Source organism: Gallinula chloropus, assembly GCF_964237585.1.
Source record: "Gallinula chloropus genome assembly, chromosome: 16".
NCBI classification, from domain to species: Eukaryota; Metazoa; Chordata; class Aves; order Gruiformes; family Rallidae; genus Gallinula; species Gallinula chloropus.
Genome location: NC_140101.1, coordinates 4,122,553 through 4,144,125, shown reverse-complemented (window position 1 = coordinate 4,144,125; position 21,573 = coordinate 4,122,553). Strand labels below are relative to the sequence as shown.

Sequence of the window (21,573 nt, the reverse complement as noted above, 5' to 3'; positions counted from 1 at the left end):
GAAGTGGGAATATTCCCAATGAAATTCCTGGCTCATCCTCCGTCCCCATGGACTTTCCTTACAGAGGGAGAAATGGGAGGAAACCCAAAGTAGAACTGCAGAAAATTCATGGCTGAGAAATTAGCAAGGGTGCAAGCCGTACATGGAATACAAGTGATGATTTTTATATGAACTTTTTAATATGCTCAGAAAAATACAGTTGTAAGGGTCTTTAGTGTTTTCTTTTCAACTATGTTGTTGATTTGTTGTTTAAGTGTAGTATGACCATAGAGTTTCCCATATGGTGGTTATAACTTATTCCTGAAGATAACTGGTAGGACTTTATTCATTCTTTGAGCAGAAATTGTATTGTTAAATCCGTTTCCAGTACTTTTGTAAGTCTCCTGAAATCTGAGATTTTTCCAAGACAAATTTTATCCTGGGTTGTTTGCCAGCTGAGGGGTTAAATACCTCGTGACTTTGTTTTGTGTCAGCAGACATTTATCATGGCTTCTCCACTGCCTGAGGTGTCATAGGAAAGTCTCCAGTGGCCACTATTTTTAACAAGGTGATTCGCAGCCGTGATTGATTGTCTTTCAGCATTGTGAGGAATGGGCTGCTGTGCTGACACGCAGTGGGGACAGAATGTGACATTGGTTTTGAGGAAAGAATAGGTATTGCTCCATCCCTGATACACTTCAAAGTGCTGGTCCTGGTCCTGCTCGGCAGAGGAGATGTGAGAAGCCAATGGCTCTAATGACATCTTCCCAGAGGACTTTCCGGCTTTCATTTGAAGGCCACTTTGGGGCATATCAAGATTTGAAGATTGATACAGCATTTCCATAGCAAATCAAATTTCTTGTATCATATTTTAGGACAGATCAATATTCAAAGTGTTCCCAAATGGTTTAACTACCTCAGCTCATTTGTGGGAAAGGAGCGGTAAATTGCATTTTCCTCTTGTCTGAAATCCAGATAAGCCTTTGAGCTATTAAATCAGAATAGGATAACATTGCCTACAAAACACTTGTGCCTGTACTTCTACCAGTGATTTTTGGTATTCTGTATCCCTGGCTGGAGTGCTTGCCTTTAAGGCAGGTAGGTAGAAAGCAATATGGTTTTATTCAAAAGCAATTACATTTGTCTTTGATGTATTTGGAGGGCTTTTTCCCCCCTCTTTCCTGTTTAATCGGTATTCTTTTAAAGGTTTATACTAGTATTGAATTTCTGTTCCTTGCTTTTGTAGAACCTCTTGGGAATTTGAGTATTTGAGGCCCTCATCCCATGTACTTGGAAACCCACACGATGTTGTGCCTTTGAGAATGGGTTAGAGAGGTCACAGAGTTCCTGTGAATGTCTGTGTGTGCCTCCTTTGCCTCCAAGTTGCAGATGCTTGTTTTGTATAGAAAAGGTCTATGCTATTTATTTAGCTAAGTGTAGGTCTTGCAGAGATTTGGAAACTTCTTTACAGCTCGTGATGCTTTAGACTATTGTTATAACTCAGGAGGTACCATACAAGCCATTGCAGGAGAAAAAATAAGTGGCCAGAATTCGTGATTATTTGTGGCAACAGTTGACAGATGAAAGGCATTTCACAGTCTTAGAGGTAACAGCAAAATGTGTTCAGCATTGATTCAACACCAAGTTATATATGTATATGCATCTGTAAATATAGATATATATGCATATGTGTGTATATCCATGTATAAAGTATGGATTTGCTTCAAGCAAACTAAAAAATCTTATTATATGTTACCAGAGTTCAGCATTCATTTTCCACTGTTCATTGCTACTGAACTATGCCTGAGGACTGGAAATGCTTCCCTGGATATCCTGTGCAATTGTTGTTTCTCACATCGTCCATATGCCCATTTATAATGGCTGTGATTAAAAATGCAGCATTACTCGATTACAGTGGTATCTGCAGTGTTCATAATAATCCTGTGCTCCTCTTGTGAGGAAAGTAGCTGTAGTATTAGAGTATCCCAAATAAATGCTGGCTGAGGACAGCTAGTGTGAGCAGCCAATGACTGTTTGAAGTCAGTAGGGATTTTGCCCAAACTTTAAAAAAAGAAAAAGAAGAAAGGGACATATGGAGCTCAGGCTCTATCCATGGAGATTTTGCAGAGCAGGACCATCAAAAGATGCTGCTGAGCACAGTCTGAGCAGGGCGCAGTGACCTTGAGCTGCAGGGGAAGCCCTGTAAGGCTTTAGCAGGATCAATAGAGCAGATCCCATTCAAAGGGAACAGGGAAGGCTCTGCAGTGCTGTCAGAGCATGCCCCAGGGTACGGGGCCAAGGGAAGGCATCAGTGGATGCAGCATGCAAAGTGCAGCATGGTCCCCTCTGCGCAGCCGGGATGCAGTGAGCTGGAAGAGAGCACCGTGCCTCATCTCTGACCCTGCAGGTCAGCTGCAGATCCTGCCTGCCATGGCAGGGTGACCAAGTAAGATGTGACCTACTGACTCCAATGTGAATAACAGAAAAGGAGTGACACAGAAAATGGGCAGGCAGGAAAGTTGTGTGCTCCAGCCTGCAGCACAGTGGATACTGCTGGGCACTTAGCCTCCTATGGAAGAAGCAAGTTTACTTTGGCTTAAAATACAAATTTTCCTTTAAAGGGGATTGTCCAAGAGCTGGAAGATTTGGCAGCAATGTGAAGAGACTCATTAGAGACAGTCTGATGGGGTTTAAGTGCAGGGGCTTCCCAGGCTGCAGAGCACTCAGCCTGCCTGGGTTTCCAAGGAGTGTGTGCAAGTCACCTTGAAGCAATCCTTGACAGGAATAGAAAAGAAATCATCAAGTATTATTAATTATAATAGGTTGTTGTTGCTGGTTAAGATTATAATAGCTTAATTGAAACAGAGTCTTGCACCATAGCGTAGTGTTCTTGAAATCAGGAGCTCATTCTTGGTGGAGTAAAGTTCTCTGCAGCAGGAACACGTGTGTCACAGCATGGCCCCATGCATCCTCAGATGTGTGCTGACTCTTAAACTGAGTTGCATTTCTTTTTGCATTTCTTGTACTCTCTGAGAAGCACTTCTGAGATGCATTTCTAGCTTATCAAGGCTAGGATCATGCAGCTGGACAATTTGAACGTGTAATGCGGGCCCCTCCAAAAACGCAGAACAGGAATAGTGATGCAGGGGTGTCTTTTCCATGGGACCATCTTTCTTCCTTTCTCTCCCCCTCCACAAGTTGTTTTGATTTAACACGCCACTGTTTGAAAGTGTATCTTAAAAAGACCGTGTTTTACTCATATTGAATAATGTTCTGCCTCTTTGAACTGTGCCGCTATATGAAGAACACAGCCAAGTTCTAAAAATGCAGCTGCAAGCTCGAGCTGAAATTCCCCTGGTCCCTCTGGCAGCCTAAACCAGCAAAGTTCTCCCGGAGCTGCAGAAGTTGCCTTTCAAGTGCTGATAAAGCGGGACGGGTTGCATAGCTTTGCTGCCCAACATCGACAGCCCTGTGAGGATTCTTCTGCCCCTTCAAAGCCCACAGCTCTGAGCCGTGCCATGCAAGCTCCGCAGGTGTACGGCAGAGATGAGCTGGGGTTTGGGGTGGCTTTGTCCCCTCTGTACAACACCAATTACTGCCTGCCATGAGCCCAGCCCCTGCGCTTGTACCGCTGGGCTTGCAGCATCCCTGGGCTGTCCTTGGGGAGTGCTGTTGCAAAAGAAACTCTCTGGTTTGCAGAAAAAAAACCCAAATTTTAAAAAATTGCTCAATAAGATAGAGTGAAAATGCTTAAATGTAAAAGGAAAGAGGGAATTTAATCACAGGACAAAAATGTGATGGAGAAAGATGATTTTAGTAGCTGCAGAAGCTTAGTTTTGATCTAACCACCACAAAATGTACCTTACGGTAGGATGTGGATGTCTCACTTAACTGAAGCGTTCAGTTCTGAAAAGGTCAGTGTGCAACGCTCCGCAGCGACTCAAGCGCTTTGCTCTAGGTTGTATCTATTTTGTTTTAACAGAAAGATTGTCAAAAATTAACACATCTCTCCAAAACAATTTGTTCCTGTCAGACTGGCCTTTTCCATTCCCATTCATCCTTTCCACTTCACTAACTCTCCGGATAGGACTTGGTCCCTTTCAAGTCAAGAGCAAAAGTCCACATGGTTTGTCTCAAACTACAGGTTCATCCAACTCCTCCTTTCTCACAGTGTTGCATAGGGTGGGTTACTCCTACCACCCTCCCTGGGAATGCTACATGTGGAAAAGCCTCCAAAATAAAGGAATATTAGTGTTCCTTGCATGAGAAATGTTGTAATTTAAATCTTCCCCATCTCCCTCTGATTTCATGGAACTCTGATACAATAATTGTTGATAGCGTGCCACGTGAAAAATGAAATAGCTGGGAGCCAAATCTATATGTGGCAAATTGAGTTAAAGAAATCTCATAAAAATAAGCAGTATATAAAAAAAACCCAAGGATTTTAAAAGCCGATTATTCTACTAGTGTCCCAGTTTGTTTATTTTATTTCGATGCCAGCAGAGATTCCCTTGGAGATTAACACCATGGACTAATGCACAGATGGGCCCAGAAACTTGAAAGTCATCTGAATATTAAGAATTTAAATCTTTAGCCTCAGTGATTTGAACAGAAAGCCAATTATGAGGCTGAATTAGTTTTCAAATTAAACTGCAATTTAAGGCTTGTGAAATTAATCTTTTAAGGCATACAGTTGCATTTGTGTGTGTATATATTCATGTGGAGAATTTGGGTTCTGCATTTCTGGCTCCTTCCTCTTCTCCAGCCTGATAGTACGATTCATGAAGAGATGCCTGCTGCTGTCCTGCAGGAAGCAAAAGCAGCAGCACCCGAGATCTGAAGAGAAGATGCTTCATTTTTAAAAATTAATAGAACACGGAGTGAAAGTCCCTTTCTTCCGTTACAAGCCGTTCCAAAAACACCATAGTGCTGCTCATAATTAAATTTTTTTGACACTTTTGTACTGGCTTGAGGGTAAATTAATTTTAGTACTCTTTATTTAGGAAGGTCTTCATTCAGCAGAGCACCTGAACAGGTTTGCAGACCTGGACCAGCTCAGCTGCTGGCTGTGACATGGCATATGAGGCTGGGGTGCATACCAGGTACATGACCCCTTTGATAGCACTAGAAATAAAATGATGTAAGTGCCCTATGTTTCAGATCATGGAAAGGTAAAATCTTCAAGAACCAGAGCAGGTCTCAACAGATTCATCCAGTTGTCCCAGAGCTCCTCACAGGTTGGGTGCATTACTTCTGAGATCATCACCATCCTGAATAAATGCATCAGTGCAGTGCCATCTTCCACAGTTTGGGTAGGGGCTACTCTTATCCTTGCACTTCATATGCTATTAAAAATGGCTTTGTCCATCTCGATTCTATTCTCTCACACATTACACACAGACTTAGGATACTCAATATTCTTTTTTAAGTTCTTTTGCTCAGCCGAGCACAATTTTAAGATAAGAAATTGGTTTTCTGCAGACACATGTGGTAGTGCTTTCCATTTTGTTTCGAGGTGAGTGGTTATGAAATCTGTGCTCTTAATTTCCTTCTCAGAAGCATCCAGTCCCAAGAGCAAGGAAGTGAATTATAGGACTGTAGGTGAGAGAAAAAAATGCAAATCCCCAGACTGATGGTTTTTATTTCCAGAAAAAATGGCCAAGTTGATATAAAGAAAAAAGTGTGGAAATCATGTTCCTGAGATCACTCTAGAAGGGAGTTACAGTGCTGCAATAGTCCACTTTCTGCCCTCTTCTAACCAGCAGTTACGAATAACATAGTGTTATATATTCTATAGTATTTATATTAGATTGTATTACATTATATTGTCACAATTCAAGGGTGGGATTCAAGCCTTGTGGACAGTGTGTCACGCCTCAGGTTTTGTGCCTCCAGGTCTGCATGATGTCACTAGCTGCATGTGAAACATGCAACCTGGCTGTACAGCTCCATGGCGGTGGCCAGCATACCTTGTCCTAAGTCACACCTTTTCCAGTTCTCTGAACTGGCCTCTGGGAATCGAGAGGGTTCATGTGCAGGAACTCAGCCAAGCTAAGGCTCATAGATTTATGCAGTCAGGACTATCAGCTCTGAAGTTTTACATATGTTCTTTCTCTGTGGTGCACAGGTCTCAGTAGACCTCAGGCTGCTATCCAAGGGTTATCTTCAAAAGCAGACGTGCCCACATGCGTGCTGCATTCAGTGCATCCATTCAATTTCTGTCCAGAGGTATTTAATTTTTAGCAAAAAGAAGGTATTATTTCAGTTCTGGGTGACAGCAGCCTCGTCGACTTGCTCAGTCATCTCTCCAGACCCACTTGCTCTCTTCACTCTCATTAGGTTGGCTTTTGCCTTGTTTGAGGCTGAGAATCTGATGTCTCTGCTAATTAGGAAGCAGCATCCTTTTTGAATTAGGTTAGCTACTTGAAAGGTCAAAATTTGCCAATGATTACAAAAATAATGGTGAAAGAGAATGACTATAGCTATCAGTTACAACTGGAGGAATATAATTCAGAAGGAAAGTGCTGTTTCTATTTAGTTTTCTATCGAGAGCATGTGGGATGCAGTTTATTTGCAATTTATTGTCTGTGGTAGAGTTTCAGGCACTTTTGTCATCTTAATGTTTTGTACACACTGGTTACCTATATTGACTTAGCTCAGCACCATTGGTAAGTCAACTCCCCATTTTTCACTTGGAACCCTCAACAATGAGTATGTGAAGGTGCTTCAGATCCCCTATTAAATTTTCTTCTTTTAACTTGAGGATATGGGTTCTCTGAGGTGTTTTAATCTACAGGGGCTGTCTTTAATATTACATCAGTTCTCCAAATACCGTTCTCCAACTAATGGGAAGGTAAATTCTCTCATGTGGAGTTCAGTGTTGTTGTGCTGGTACCCCAAGGTGGGCAGGTAAAACTAACTTGGGGTGACTCAGAGGCATTGCGACCTGATACCTGGAGACAGCCCCCTCCCACCCCTCACCTCCCCTCCCCATGTTGGGAGAGGAAGGATCTCCTTGGGTTTATTGATCAGTTACAAAGACAAGCAGCACAAGCCCAGTTCAGTGTGTTTATTGGTAAGAAAGATCATATTTTACATGAGGAAGCTGTATACAAGTAATTGTGTGTATAGCTGTTCTCTGAGGGCTTGTTGAGGATCCCATCGCACTTCTCATTCTAACTTGGTTTTGACGTCTTTGCTTTTCTAGCATGCTGTCTTTCTGTTCTGAGACCCTGTTGCAATGAATTAAACCACTTAAAAGGGTGAAGTGTTCCTACTCTGAGTAGGGGCATGAGATCCCCATCCTCTGTGGGGAAGAAAACTAGTACCAGGAAACTCTTCTGAGAGGAAAATCTTTTTTTTTAGGAAATGTTGTAAATTCTATGCTGCTTTTCAGTATTTAATCTTCCCACCAACAGTTACTGTCTCCTTACTAACATCAGATGCAGAGTGTTCAGTAAGTGAGCTTTCCAATTTGGGGGAAAAAAATTAGGAGGAAGGGGAGGTTTCCATTAGTACAAAGCCATTATTAACTTGGGTTAATGAAGATCTAATGTAATATGGCCATCACCACATGTCTGCACATAATGATTCAATCCTTTTCTTTGGGGGAATGATTAAATTAAGTATCTTGTAGGTCAAAATTAGACTGAGAAGGTTAACCAACCTTTAATGATTCAGCAACCATTTACCAGCCATTAAAAAACATAAACTGTAAGATAAGATAAAGCTGAATAGAGAATCAGCGTTATCAGTAAAAACTGGATGAAGTTTTAGCTTTTTCTGTTTGCATCACAGGAGTAGACAGAGAGGATTGTGTATTTTCATAGTGATGTGTGGTAAAAAGGGCAAAGTGAAAGGGTTTTTTTTATCTTTTATTTTATTTGGATTCCTGATAAGTGCCCATTAGCTCTTTCTTTTAACATGCATTAAATCTAACTAATGGATATCAAACCAGCTTAGAAAAATGGTAATTATAAAGCAATTGTAACAAAGACTTTGGGAGCACAACTGTGCTAAGATATTGTTTGTATGCCTTAAAAACCGTGAAAGCCGAGTCTTTACGGAGAAATGAAGTTGCATAGATGGGAGACCAGAGATTGTGGACTACGTGATGTGAATTAGCAGTTCCTGGCATGCTTTGGGACCGTCTGAGCTGGAAAGTATTGAGCTGATTCTCGGATTCCAGAGTGATTTGGAGGGGACATTTGTTTACGACTGGGGGCTTATCTGCTTATAGGTACCCAGGGCAGCTGTCTGTCTTGTTGTGCTGCTTTTTTTATTTAACATGTACAGATCAGGTGAGATATGGTGAACCTAACAAAATCTTTTTGCAGACTTTTTACAGGCAGATGCAATTAATGTTAAAAATTGATAAACAAAACCGAATATGCAGGTAAAAATTATCTCCTTTTGCTTCCATCCCCCCAGACTCTCTAAGGCGTTGTTTTGCCTATCCTGTAGAAAGCTTAATTAATCTAAGAGGAATATTTTCCATAAGGAAAAGATGCTTTCAAGCATTTCTCTCATGTGTCTTGTCTGTTGTTAGATGGAAACAAAAATATCTCATCTGACAAAACAGCATCTAGGAGATTGCGGTCTCTGGGAAATCAAAGGCAATGCGTTGTAAAGTTGCAGATTCTTGAGGTCTTGCCTTTTATTGATAGATCTCCTCCATCACGCCATACATTAATTTTAACTCAGGTGATATATGAACTTGGCACATTAGTTAATGAAAGCTAATGCACAGTAATCTTGTCATCGCTGGTTGTGCATGATAATTCAATCTGCCTCTCGGAAGAGCTGTTCAACATGCAACAAATTGGATTTAATATTGACATGATGTACTAGGTTAGCTATTTTATTTAACATACCGTGTGCCTGATTTGATGAGAAATGCTTTTCTTTCAACAGGTTATCTACCTGAGTCAGTAACCCAGGTGTGAGGCTTAATACAGTTACATCAAACGCCGTCTGGCCTGGGTATTTGTTATGTTGTGCACTGCACAGGCTGGGGCAAATCACGTATTTCGGCTCTTTGTGTATTTGTTTCATGGAGAGCAAGCCCTTCAAAGCAGAACAAAGCCCATGCTTCTCTCACAGAGTGAGAGTATAAAGTCCCTCTTCCCCATAGACCCCTCTCCATAGCTCCATCACCACTGGCAGGCTCTGACCTGAAAACAGCAGAGTACAGCAAGCGAAGGGGGTCTTGAGTGTGACTTGGAGGAGTCTGCTGAGTGTTTCTGGTCTGTAGTAACTGCTCCCAGTCTCTGAGTAGGATACAAGGATTTAACAGCAGTGTGGTTGATACTTCAATTTCCACAGCACACGTGCACACATCCTGCGGGCCAGCTTGAGCAGTCTGTACTTTTCCACTTAAATACTAACGCTACCAGCCTCAGTCCTCAAGTGGGTAAGAACCGTGCAGTCTGTCCCTGTATTTCTACCTAACTTGTGTAGTCGTAGGGACTAGATATAGGGACGTGTTTCCTTTATTTTAACATAAAGTATATGAAGATACATCCCCTTGCATAGGATGTGGAAACATGGCATAATTTACCTTTATAGCAGGTATATCATCGCCAACCATCGTAGTATAGCAGAAGACTTTATATAGCACCCAGGAGACGTTAGATGCTGTAGCAGTATATATGCTTTGCTCTATTTGATACTCATATGCACAGATACATGTTTATGACACTCGCTCCAACACACAGGTATCTAGAGCATATGTTGTGTTTAAAGACAGGCTAAATACACAGTGAACCTCAGGGAACGTCACCAGTGAATGTAGGTTACACCAGCAGATCCTCTGAGCCTGGTCCTCGGGAGCGGCACCCTGAGCAGGGATAACAGGAGATGCCATTGCCAGGTGGGACACCTGCCCATAGGAACAGGAATGGATGTAGCAGCCACCATCCAGACTGCAGAGAGGAAGGAGTAATTTGCAACCGGTTTAACAGCAGACTGTGGTCAGACAAGCAGCCCCGGGGAGCGGTGGAGAGCTGAGGAAGGAAGCAGCTGCTTGCAGCTCTGTTGTGCACTGCAGAGTGCTGCAGCCACACAGGGCCCTTTGCAGAGGATGGTTTATTAAGTTACAAGTTAGTAATTAATGCCAGGTTCCTCTCTTTATTTTCTCTGCGGTTGGGTTTCATAATCGAAATTAAAGATATGAGATAGGGAGCGGATTGCCTCTTGAAATACAGCTCCCTGGTGCTTAGTTCATGACTTCAGAGACATTTGTGCAGCTCCATCTCCCTTTATGGGGATGTAGGTCAAATGCTGTTGAAATACTCTTTATTCCAGAGCAGATGTGCTCAGTCCAGTGCTACACTGAAGGAAAGAAACAAACAGGTCTAGTTTATTTTGGAGACTACAGTGCAGTCTGAGACATCCCCAGTGAGGGGGGACCAGAACTGCGGGGTGCTCTCTTCTGAGTCTAGAAGCCTCAATCACTTCCCTTTCTGTGTTGTTCCTTGCACTAGAAGTGAATCACGAAATACAACCTGGCTTTTGGAACGTGTCTTGAGCCTGCACATGTCCTAAAATAGATTCTGTTTTCTTCTTCCATTTCTGTTTTCATTAGCCCTAGGTTTTGACATTCTGTTCAGAGGTATTTTTGGTGTAGAATGCATTAAGATAACATAAATTCCAAATCAAACATCTCATGCAGCAGATTTCCTATTTAAATTTCTCCTGTACATTTCCCCTGTACTTATCCAAGGGCTGGCTTCTTTATTTCTGTCAGTTGTCTCATGATAACGGGTTTAACAAGAGAGTGAAAAAAGAATGCTTGAAGAAAAAGGACAAAGCTCATTGCTCACCCAGCATTGTTCCTTGTTTGGTGTTCCTTCCTTCTCCAAAAGTTTATTGATCAGAAAAACGTTAAAGTTGTTGAATAGTGTGTTTTTGCTTCACAAATGTGTATCAGGATTAATGTGGAAAGATAGGAATGAATTCATCGTTAGAATTTGCTTTACACATTCATTTATTTTTTAATCTATAATTCTTATTGAACTAGGAAAAGTCACAGGGATGTGTATCACCACTGAGAACACAAAGAGCCTGATTGAGGCAGATGGAAGGAGCTCAGCAAAGCACAGTGCAAAAATAAAAACGTATAAGGCTGCTTCTTGCTAATATAAAGAAATGTGTTTTCACAAAATTGGGGGAGATACTGGAGGGATTGTCTGCACACTGAGTGGCATAAGGACATTTGTCTAGGGTACAAACTTCCAGCATGCTGCAGCCTTTGACAGATCCACCCATTAAGAGCATGGGGTATGGTTCCAAACTCTTGCAAACAGATGCAAGCTGTCCAGCTCTCTGCATTCTCTGAACTGGGAAGCTTGGTAGCTTTGTGACCAAGCTGGGGATCTGTGCTTGTTAGATGAGACACAATGCAGTGCTGATGTAGCCATGTGTCCTCAAGTTTGCCAGTGGCTCAGATGTAACCAAGTGAGCAGAACGACCTCATCTCGAGCGCATGGCTTCATCTTGAATCAGCTCAGGTTCTTGTTGCGATGACTCTGCATCTCCTCCGGCACGGCAGTTGGTTCATCCTGTTCAGAGTTCCCAAATGAGCAGTGTTGAAGCGGTCCTTTCCATCTTTCCATTGATCTGTTGGGTTTTGATGGTCACTAAAGGAGGTTATGTCTGGTTGTGCTGTCTCTCCGCCTCCCATTCCTCCTTTTGGGTCTCTTATCATTAGATTCAATGTTGCAGATTGCGTTTTGTAAGCAGTGTGAGTCTGCCCTTTTACTCATTCTCTCCTATCAATATAACAAGTGTAGAGCTGGGCCCTATGAGCTCTGGGGGGTCACAGGACCATGCAGCTGCAGGAGTCCATCCAATCAAGTAACATCTTTTACCCTCATAATGATAATTCCCCACTTTAACACAACACCCTGCTGCCAAACACCAGTGATAATGAGCCTGTCAGTGCATCAGTGCACTCCCAACAGTATCTAGAAAGTAGGGATTGGTTTTTTTGCAAGGCAAATGAAGACACTGATGATTAGCAAGAAGCAAACCAATGATTCAATACATCGCTGGCCACACATACCAAATCATTGATTTTCTGTCCTGCTGGGCAGCAGCTGTTCCATTTGCTCCACAGAAATGGGTTGTTTACTGCCGAAGGGGCGGGAAGGATGGACGCTTGTCCAAGAAGTGGAGGCAGCAGGCAGTGGCTTCCTGAACTGGGCATGGACATGTTGATGGGGTCCTTCTGAAGCTGCTGAGAAGTCTGATGGGCTTGGTGCTATTAAACTCTGGAAATACATTTGAATGTGTATGAATGCAGTGGTTGGATGGAAAAGAGACTCCTGTGAGATTCTAGATGAAATTGCAGGACGAAAAATGTTGCCCTAAAACTTACAATCACTGAAAGAATTAGAAGTTAATCATAGATATCCTCATATGACTTCTGCATACCAGTTATGTGTAATCAGTATCCTTACAGATCATCTAGTCTCAGCAGTGTCTCTGTTTTCATAATCCTCTTCTTTCCTGGCTGGCTGGATTGAAATGGGATGTCTACCCCGTAGCATTTCTGAGTAAAACACATGGGATTGCAATCTGCTCTACAATGAGATGGTCCTGATGTTTCATCTTCTCTTGTTCCAAGGTACCTACGTGATGACAGTGACAGCAAATGATGCAGATGATAGTACAACAGCAAACGGGATGGTGAGATACCGAATCGTGACTCAGACCCCGCAGAGCCCATCGCAAAACATGTTTACTATTAACAGCGAGACGGGAGACATTGTCACTGTGGCAGCTGGACTTGACCGAGAGGTGAGTTTAGAAGTCATCCTACCAGCTTTCCTGTTGTTGAGGTTTGTTGGCTGGCAAAACGCAAATCCTGTCTTGAATACCAAGCCTCTAAAAGTTGGCGTTGTGGTGCAGACATCGTGGTCATTGCTTCTCCAGCAGCTGTGGGGCATTGTGGCTTTGATGTGATATTTTTGTTTTAATCCATATCAGTCGATGAAATCCTGGGAGAATCTTTGAACATGTGAAGCTGATATTTTCCTTGTGTAAATTTGTATAACTCAGAGATGTAGGAAATACTCCAGAAGCACCAGGGGGATGAGTAAAGTGGCATTTGTCCCTCTTCTGTCGGGGGACAAATAAATGGCATACGTCTACAGCCCTTTCTGGACCTGTCTTAGCTCTTTGGGCGTTACCTTTGGAAGCAGTTACACAGCCTGTACTCCACACATTTGGTGTGTTTCTTGATGGCATCCTTGTGTCATTTCCACACTAAGATGATGTCTTCCATTGATCTGGGGGTTTGTGTAAGGCGCTGCCTTTGGTATCTATTTCTGGCATTTTACAATGTACAGCTTTTCCAGGCACAGAAGCATACTCAACCAGTGTAAGCTGCACAGTACAATTCTGAGAGCTCTGCCTTCTCTATTTCTGAATGTAGCTCAGGGAGAGAGTGGTTATACCTCATGCATTAAGCAAAAATCAATGTAGCATCAGTGGTGGCCTGGAGTGACTGGGGATGGAGGCCTTGGGGGTCTATGGGTGTGAAAGGAGAGTGGTTTTTCTCCACCGGACTGTGGAGTTCATGGAGTGTCACCTGTCCAGTGTGGTTAGGAGATCTTCATCAACTTGTAAGCAAAGGGAAGGATCGTTTGTTCATTGAGCAGCCAGCCACTGGTATCTCAGCTGTGCTAAGGATTTACATAGTCTTAGGCTCAGATGCGTAAGTTCAGTCAGTCCTCAGAGATAACAACTCCCAGCTGCTGCATTTCGGAGAGAAGGCACCAGAAGCTGGTTTTGTTCTTCCTTCACTTCCCAGTGACTGATGGCAGGGGCAGAGCGGGCAGGCGGCCCACTGTGCAGGCTGGGGCATGGGTTTCCTGGGGGCCTGGGACCGCAGACTCAGAGGGGTGAAAACCTCCAGCACATCTATCCAGAAATGGTTTTCCCTTCCACAGCAGCCTCAGTGGCACCTGTTTGGCCCCACAGCAGACCACTCTGCCGAGCACTGTCCGGCGGGCTTTGCCTTGCCGGGTTTTGGGCCCATTTCACTTGCACGCCTGGGGCAGCGTTTTTTGCTTTAGAGCTGCATGGCAGCTCTGGGAGGAATCCAGAATGCAGCTGTGGAGCCGCTGCTGAGGGCTGATGAAAGCATAGACAGCAGCTCAACAGCACGCAGCATGCCCCTGGGCAGCCAGTGGGACCAGCATGGGCACTGGGGCTGCTGGCTGGGAACAGTGCAGATTTGGGGCTTGCCCAAGGCACAGTTTCAGAGCGAGCTGACCCAGGGGTAGACGATGTGTGAAAGAGCCTTCAGAGGAGAAGGTCGAGTGAGAGGGGAGCTTTCCAGATGTGAAAACAAGCAGCAGAGCTGGGGGAACAGGAGGAGTACCAGAGCCTTGCTCCTTCCCCCCCTGACGTGGCAGTCTTTGCAAGCACAACCTAGGGCAGATTTGACCTTTCCCTGCTCTTTTTATTTAGAGAACTGGGAAGTTAGTTGAATCTTAAGCAGGTAGATTATCCTAGGTAATGCTAAGCCTGCAGCGTGCTTGCAGTCGAAGAGGAGAAACCAGTGCTGTAGAGATTGCCGGCAGCCCTCAGGGGGACAGTGGCATAGTACTCAGAGGAGAGATCTGAATTCTGGCAGGAAAATGCTGATTTTATGGAAATGACAGAACTGCTATTTCCCCCTTGACATCAGTGGGGGCCAGCATTTTAAAGTAAGGCTTTACAGCTAGAGAAAGATCCTTGGTTGATACTCATTTCGGAGATGTGGATTGGGATAGCTTGGTGAGAGGAAGGTTTTTATCTCAGCAAATGAGCTGGGGAAGCAAAAAAAAAAAAGGCAGGTGATAATTAGGGGGAGAAGGGTGAGGCAGAACTGTTGTTGCTTTTCAGATCTGTGTCATTGTGTCTGAAGTATTTTAAAAACTTGCAGAGGAACCATATGCTTCACGTTCGGTTCCCTGGTGCGCTGAGTCTGGGAAATCAAGGCAAGCTGGCACGTTGCATTTAGAAATACAGCATTGAGTGTCCCACAGACAAGTACCACATTGGGAGGGGATGCTTGGATCAGGGCAGAACAACCAGCTCTGGGCACAGTCCTGAGGCTGCCCTGAAGCTATGGGACAGGTTTATTCCCAGTGCTCTCTGCTGCTTTTCAGGATTATATCTGGAATTGGCAAAAGTTTCTGGTTTATTAGCATAAAATTGTATTAGGTCTAAATTGAAAAATGTGCTTAAGCACTCCCATAACTGTACCACAGATTGTTTTTTTGTTTTTGTTTGTTTTTCCTGAAATCTTGAGAAAGCTATTAGAGGAGTAAATTTGGTTTTGCTGCTGACATTTTCTTCTTGTTAGGAAAAGGCGCCGAAGAGCAGTATTTGGAATGCAGATTTGTGTAAATTAAAATGTTAACAAATCTGACCTATTCAGCTGAAACTACTACAACCAAGATAAATTCCCTGGATACCAGTTATTTCTCCAAATGCATATTGACACATTTATCAGTGCCTGTGACGCTAGGATGTTAAGCCATGTTGAAACAGAACCAGGTTTTTGGTCTCTGTTGGACCCTTCTCCCTTGCTCCTGCAATGCAAAGACACCTCAGAGCAGGTGCAGAAATAACTGTCAGGGCTATTCCATACCTGAGAGACAGGTCCGTGTTCCAGACCCAGTGTTTGACATTCGGAGGGGAGACAAATCACATCAGAACTGGTGTTTCTAGCTCAGCATTTCTGCTGCCTGCTTATTAGATGAGGCTTCCCGGTGCTCTCAGCATCTCCAGTTAAAGATCAGTTCTTTCCTCATTCCTTACGTTGCCATCAATTCATGAAGTGCCTGAGCAACTGGACAAAGAGTTCCAGCACGCTTTCTGTCATGAGAACTGTTCAGGTTAACTCGGTAGAAACCTACTTTGAGACAAACTCATGTAGTTTGCTGCTGTTTCTAAACCCTCATTTCTACAGACCAAGGAGGAAATTAAAAACTCAGCCTCTCAAGTTGTGCTGGTCCCTCTAACTGTGTCTTGACACTGAAGATAGCAAAATGAAAAGCAAAGGTATTAAAATATTGATGGCTTTTAAGTTATCTTACCTGCTTCCCATTAATCTGGATGTAAATATGGTTACAATGTTCTGTGTCCATTCACTCATTATGGCTGCGCTTAATTGAATGGATCCCCAAGGAAGATAAAGATAATTGGACTGCACTTCATAAAAATTATTAAAGGAGGACAGTTTAGCAACAGCCTGATTTAAGCTCCTGGATGCCTAGGGGTGAGAAATGCCAAAGGTGGAACAAAGGAACATCTATCCCTTGAACTAGTAGGGAAAATGATAGGGATTTGGAGTGCACCAGAGGTTCAAAGGTTCGTTCAGCCAGCCAGGCTTAGATGAAAAGGTTAAAAGCAGATACTTGCTCTCATACAGAAAAACATCAGGGAAATGTGGGAAATCTGTATCTGATTTAATGAATCTAGGAGGGAAAGATCAAATAGCCGTGGGAGAACAAAATATGTGGATTAATAGGGCAGGTTGTGAGGGCGAGATGGACAGGTCCTACCCCAGCTCCAGGGTAGGAGAGGACCCTGCTAGTTTATTTCATTTATGGTGGGCTGTTGCAGAAATGGGTGGTGCTACCAGGGGATGCCACCCAGCTGATGGCTTCATTCAGTGGTGCATCTGAATTCCAGTTTTTATTGCTCTTTAGTTTTTTTTTCCTATGGGGAAGAAAATACCAGCAGGTAAAAAAGGGTCAGCTGTCCCCAGCTGGGGCTTGGAAACAGGCAGAACATCCATATTTCTGTTTCCCATTCTGAGAAGTAACGTTTCTCCTTCTAACCATGCAGAAGGACCAGATCTCTTCTGCATATTTGCTCGTTTTGTCTGCCAGCATTCCTGCTGATGTCCCAGGTGGGGATCAAGCCCAGTCTGACGGTGAGCTCCTGGTGCAGTAATTCAACCCCATCAGCTCTTATGATTTCTCTGGTGGCAGAATATCTGCACAGTAAACCAGCACTGGGGCTATCGTATAGGCAATATCATCCTCTGAAGAGCTTCCACTAAATATTTTATGAACACAGACTTTGAGCAAGCAGGAGGAAAAGAAAAAAAATGAGAGAAAAGGAGCTGGTTGATCCCACACTCTGCTAGCAGGCCAATAAATGTCGAGACATCTCAAATGTCATCCAGGCTTATTTGAGATAATAAGTATTTTGGCTCTGCGGCGCTTGTAGTGTAACGTTGATAACTTTTTGAGATCTCCTTCAGAAAGTAGTCCCTTCCTGGCACATTCATCTCATGTTGAAGAAATGAAGATAGTCAGGAGCTCTGAGCTGCTTCTTCCGAATTTCTGTGTGTTTATATTTCTTGTAAAAGTGATTGGAGCTCTTCTGGTGCAAGTGTTTTAAAAATACATGAAATCTGATTCTATGATTACTGCGCTTGGCTTTCCAAAAACGTGATGTTGCTAGTCTTTCTCAAGTGAGTGAAAGATAAAAGGGAGAGCCTGCCAACAACTGAGTTAGTGACTTACTTTGTTTATGAATGAAATGGCAGGTTTTTTGTGGAGAAGAGGAAAAGTTGTTCTTATTGGCAGAGACAGTTGATTTCTTTTCCAACACTCTGGTTTTGGTGCAAGTAGATGTTTCTGATAGAGCAGAAATTGGAGATGTTATGTTAAAAACACCCACAGTACTCTGCCCCTCTAAAACCTGAGCGGGGATTGCTTTTTACCTGTTGTGGTACCTACTTGGGGTGCATTTATCTCCAGGGCATTGGAAGTAGCTTTTCAAAACCTCCTTGTGACTTAATTCAGGTGTTGGCCAAGAGTAAGCAAGGCATTGCACTGGTGAGAGGAGTAAGTTTAGACCTTGGGACTACTGTAAATCATCCTTTGTGAAACAGTCCACAGACAGCAGTCTGCTAATTCAGGATTGCCCAATGCAGTGTGTTCAGTCTGGGCCTGGGTCTTCCAGCCCGCTGATTAATGCAGCCTTGCTGCTGATTAATGAGCCTTGCTGTCTGTACCAGGAAATTTCCCTCTGACGGGAGAGTCCAGCAGCTTTCAATCCTTTTTCTGCCCCTGGAATATTAACAAAAGGATTTTATTCTGTTCTAAATTATGGTCTCCTGTGTTAATTATTTCCCCTCGCTGCGTATCAATGCGATGTTCTGCAAAGCTGCGCCTCCTCCTCTGAGCAGGGCTGGAGGAACATCTGCAGCGAGAGGCTGAAGGATTTTGACACGATACAAGTGATGTACGAGTGAATCTCTGCAGATGATCAGTCGTGTATGTGTACTGACAAAATACAAAGAGTGAGGGAAAGTGACATCTGAATGGCTTAACTGCATCCTAAGAGTTTCTGTTTCCCATTTTCCTCACTCAAATTAGCCATCTCCAAGGAGCAGTGAGGACTAATGCAAAATTGGTAAGAGCATGTCACCTTCTGACAGGCACAATCTAGCATGCACCGTATTTGCTATTTGTATCTATTACAGGTGTTCTTGAAAGTGAGAGGGATTCTGGTTTTCATGTCTTCTCCATTATTTTTCCCGGTGAAGAACTAAAACAAGGTTGTTCGATTCTGCTGAGCCACGAGTATCTTGCTTTTAGAGATGAGGTTCCCATATCACTACATTAAAATGTGCAGAAAAATGCATCTGCAGCTGAACTCACAGGAGAACGAGAGTGAGAGACTGGCAATTATTTTGCCAGGGAGGCACATCCATGTCTGTGAATTTGGACCACAAGCCCCTGTATTTAGCTTGCAGGCTCCCAAAATGTTTTCCAGTGGCTGAGATGATGAAGGACTGTTACAGACTTCCAAGAGTAAGTGGCTTTTCCACTTCTCACAGCATTCAAATGATGATTGGGAGTCATTGTGGGACATATCTTCAAGCTAGACATAAACTACTGGAGTCTTAGTGGAGGTAAGCAGGTAAAATACTATAGCATCCCCTATACAGCAGGTCAGACTCAGTGTTTTACCTGTCCCTTGGAGCCTTGGCCTTAACACTGCCTGAAGAGTTTCCCTTTGCAGGCTCTGTCCTTGCTGGCTGCCTGGCTGCCGCACACCATCCCAGGCATTGGGGGAGGACCAAGTCCTTCTAGGGGATGAAAACCACTCTGTACATGTCATTCATCACTGAATACAGGGTTATTCCTGATACCTTGTAATTTTTCAGGTCCACGTTACAAAAATGTAAATACTGAAGCTTTATATATTAATACGCCTGAAATCATTACTTAAAGATAAAACTGGTTAAATTATTCAGTTATAAAATTATCCCATTTCCACAGCAGCATATCCTGTCAAAGGAAGAGCTGATTAGCCATAAGCTGAATTTAGCCAGTAGATTTATGCTTGATTCTGGTTTATGTTTCTACATTGTACGTAGGACTGATTTGAGCTTGCTCCATCATTCCAGCATGCATTTCATTTTCTCATTACAGACAAGAATGACCTTTTTTTTCAGCAAATTATGGTGAGGAGCACTACCACGCATCAGTGGAGAAGGTTCATTTTATTAACCCCATTTAGTGCCTCTGCAAATGCGTCGTGCACCTGATGGAGGGCCACTTGTAGTGATTTGAGAGACCAGGAGTTAGCAGATTGGGAGGGCTTGAATCAACTCTGAGCACTGTTGGTCTGTCGTTGCTTAATGGATTCCTCAGTAGCCCTTGTGGCAGGATGGGAAAGATGTGAGTAAAGCCTTGTCATAGAAATAAAACCTTTTTTTTTTTAATTAAGGGAATTAGTGGCTCTGAAGCCTTGTTATGGTATTTGGAAATAATATTTCTCCCTGGTTGCAGTTCTCAGGTAGGCTCTGCATCCTGCTAATGGCTGTTTGCAGAATTAGTGTACCTTTTGGTCTGTCTCATGGTTGCTGCAGCTCACTAAGGGCTTGTGTACATGGAAAGGATTTTTTTTATTGTTTTTCCTTGATAAGAATCTGCTAGGTATGTAGAATAGTGGGCCTTGGAAGACAATAGCATGAGTATGTCTTTTACTAAAAGATCATAAGAGAAACTTTTAAAGAATGAAAGAGCTTTCCAAAAGAAGGAAGCTGATGAATCACTTGGAACCTGTAGGAGTCCTTTGAGTAGATGGCAATGGTGTTTGCTTCCAAAAAAGAGTCTCCATCAAGATGATCAGAACTCAAATGCAATGGGCTGGAGACCAGCACGTTACAATTGTGGTGATCTGTTGGCACGGTTTGGATGCAAGTCTGTGTAAGCTCAGCCTAGCTGTGGCTTCATCTGCACACATTCATTCACTCATTATCCTCTCCCTGCATAGATGCTAATGGCCCTGTCATCACTGGGGGGTTTAGGAACTTAACGTTGACGAGCAAAGAGAAACACTAATGAAGCAAGTGAGACAGCACAACAAACACGTATTTAATCATAGTGCCTGAACAGAGCACGGCATGTTTCAGGGCCACCTGTATTGCTAATCCTCGACCAATAGATGTGTGATATTTCATCCTGACACCTCTGCTTTTGGGGAAAGAGGACTTTGCACATTCTGGAAAAAACAGGACAGAGCAGAGTCTGTTTGGTTAGGCAAGCTGCTCAGGCTGATGGTTTCCATGAAACCTTATGATGCTTTTCCTGTTACTTCAGTCTATGTCACACAGACTTTGCGATTCAGAAAATCAGTTGATTGTGGTCAACCTGTCACCAGGAAAGGCAGTTCTGCCGGTTGTTTAATGCAGATTTTAACCTTTTCTTCAGTAACTCCTTGCCTTGCTGTTGGCATTGCCAGAGTGCTCTGCTCACAACTGGGACATGCTTTGTCTTTGCCGCTTCTCTTGCCTTTGACAGAGGAGAGCATCAGAGCTGTTGGTGAGGGATGAGGAAGGACCCATGATTCGTAGCCATGCTGATCCTCTTGAGAAGTTGGTTTCAGATTTACAGACCAGTTGCTGAGGGGTCTTCATATTTCCTGATGAGGCTGACAATCCCCACACTCCAGTGAAATGGAGTGGTCAGAGGAGCCCAGCTTGGCACCACAGCACTTCTCTGCAATAAATATCTGACACGGTGACCTGCTGCACACAGCTTGCATTTGTCTTGGCCTTGCTCTTGTCTGAGGGCATTTCATTCCATATCAAATTAGGTTTTTAATAAAGAGGATCAAATAGAGCAGCTTTTACCGGTCTAGTTGTCCTGTGAAGATTTTTAGTTTGAGTCCCTGTGCAGATGCACGCAGAAGGATGTTCAAACCACAGAACAGAGAGAATTGGTACGTAAAAGTAAACCTACAGCCAGTTTACATCTCCCATGGAGCTGACTCCACCAAGAATGAGTCCTACTCTTTGGCTGAAATGGAGTTTCCTCACACTCAGACAGTGTATATGGAGCATTTGCTGCCTGCCAGAGTAGCTCCCCACATTGTTTGTTTCCTTTTTTACTTCCCACGTGGATTAGACTCCTTTTTATGCACCCGGAGTCATAGAATAGTTTGGGTTGGAAAGGACCTTTCAAGATCATGTAGTCCAATCCCCTATGTCATAGGCAGGGACATCTTCAACTAGCTCAGGTTGCTCAGACCCCCGTCCAGCTTGACCTTGAATGTTTCCAGGGATGG

General features: G+C 43.4%; 1 protein-coding gene across 1 annotated transcript in view; it reads left to right on the top strand.

The window, feature by feature from the left end:
- Window positions 1-21,573, top strand: part of CDH4 (cadherin 4) — a gene marked incomplete at its 5' end in the record, with an annotated part of 444,834 nt that overhangs the window by 353,966 nt on the left and 69,295 nt on the right. The window contains one exon of the mRNA XM_084271711.1: window positions 12,608-12,780. Within this exon, the coding sequence (XP_084127837.1) occupies window positions 12,608-12,780 (173 nt within the window). The remainder of the gene's footprint in view (window positions 1-12,607; window positions 12,781-21,573) is intronic.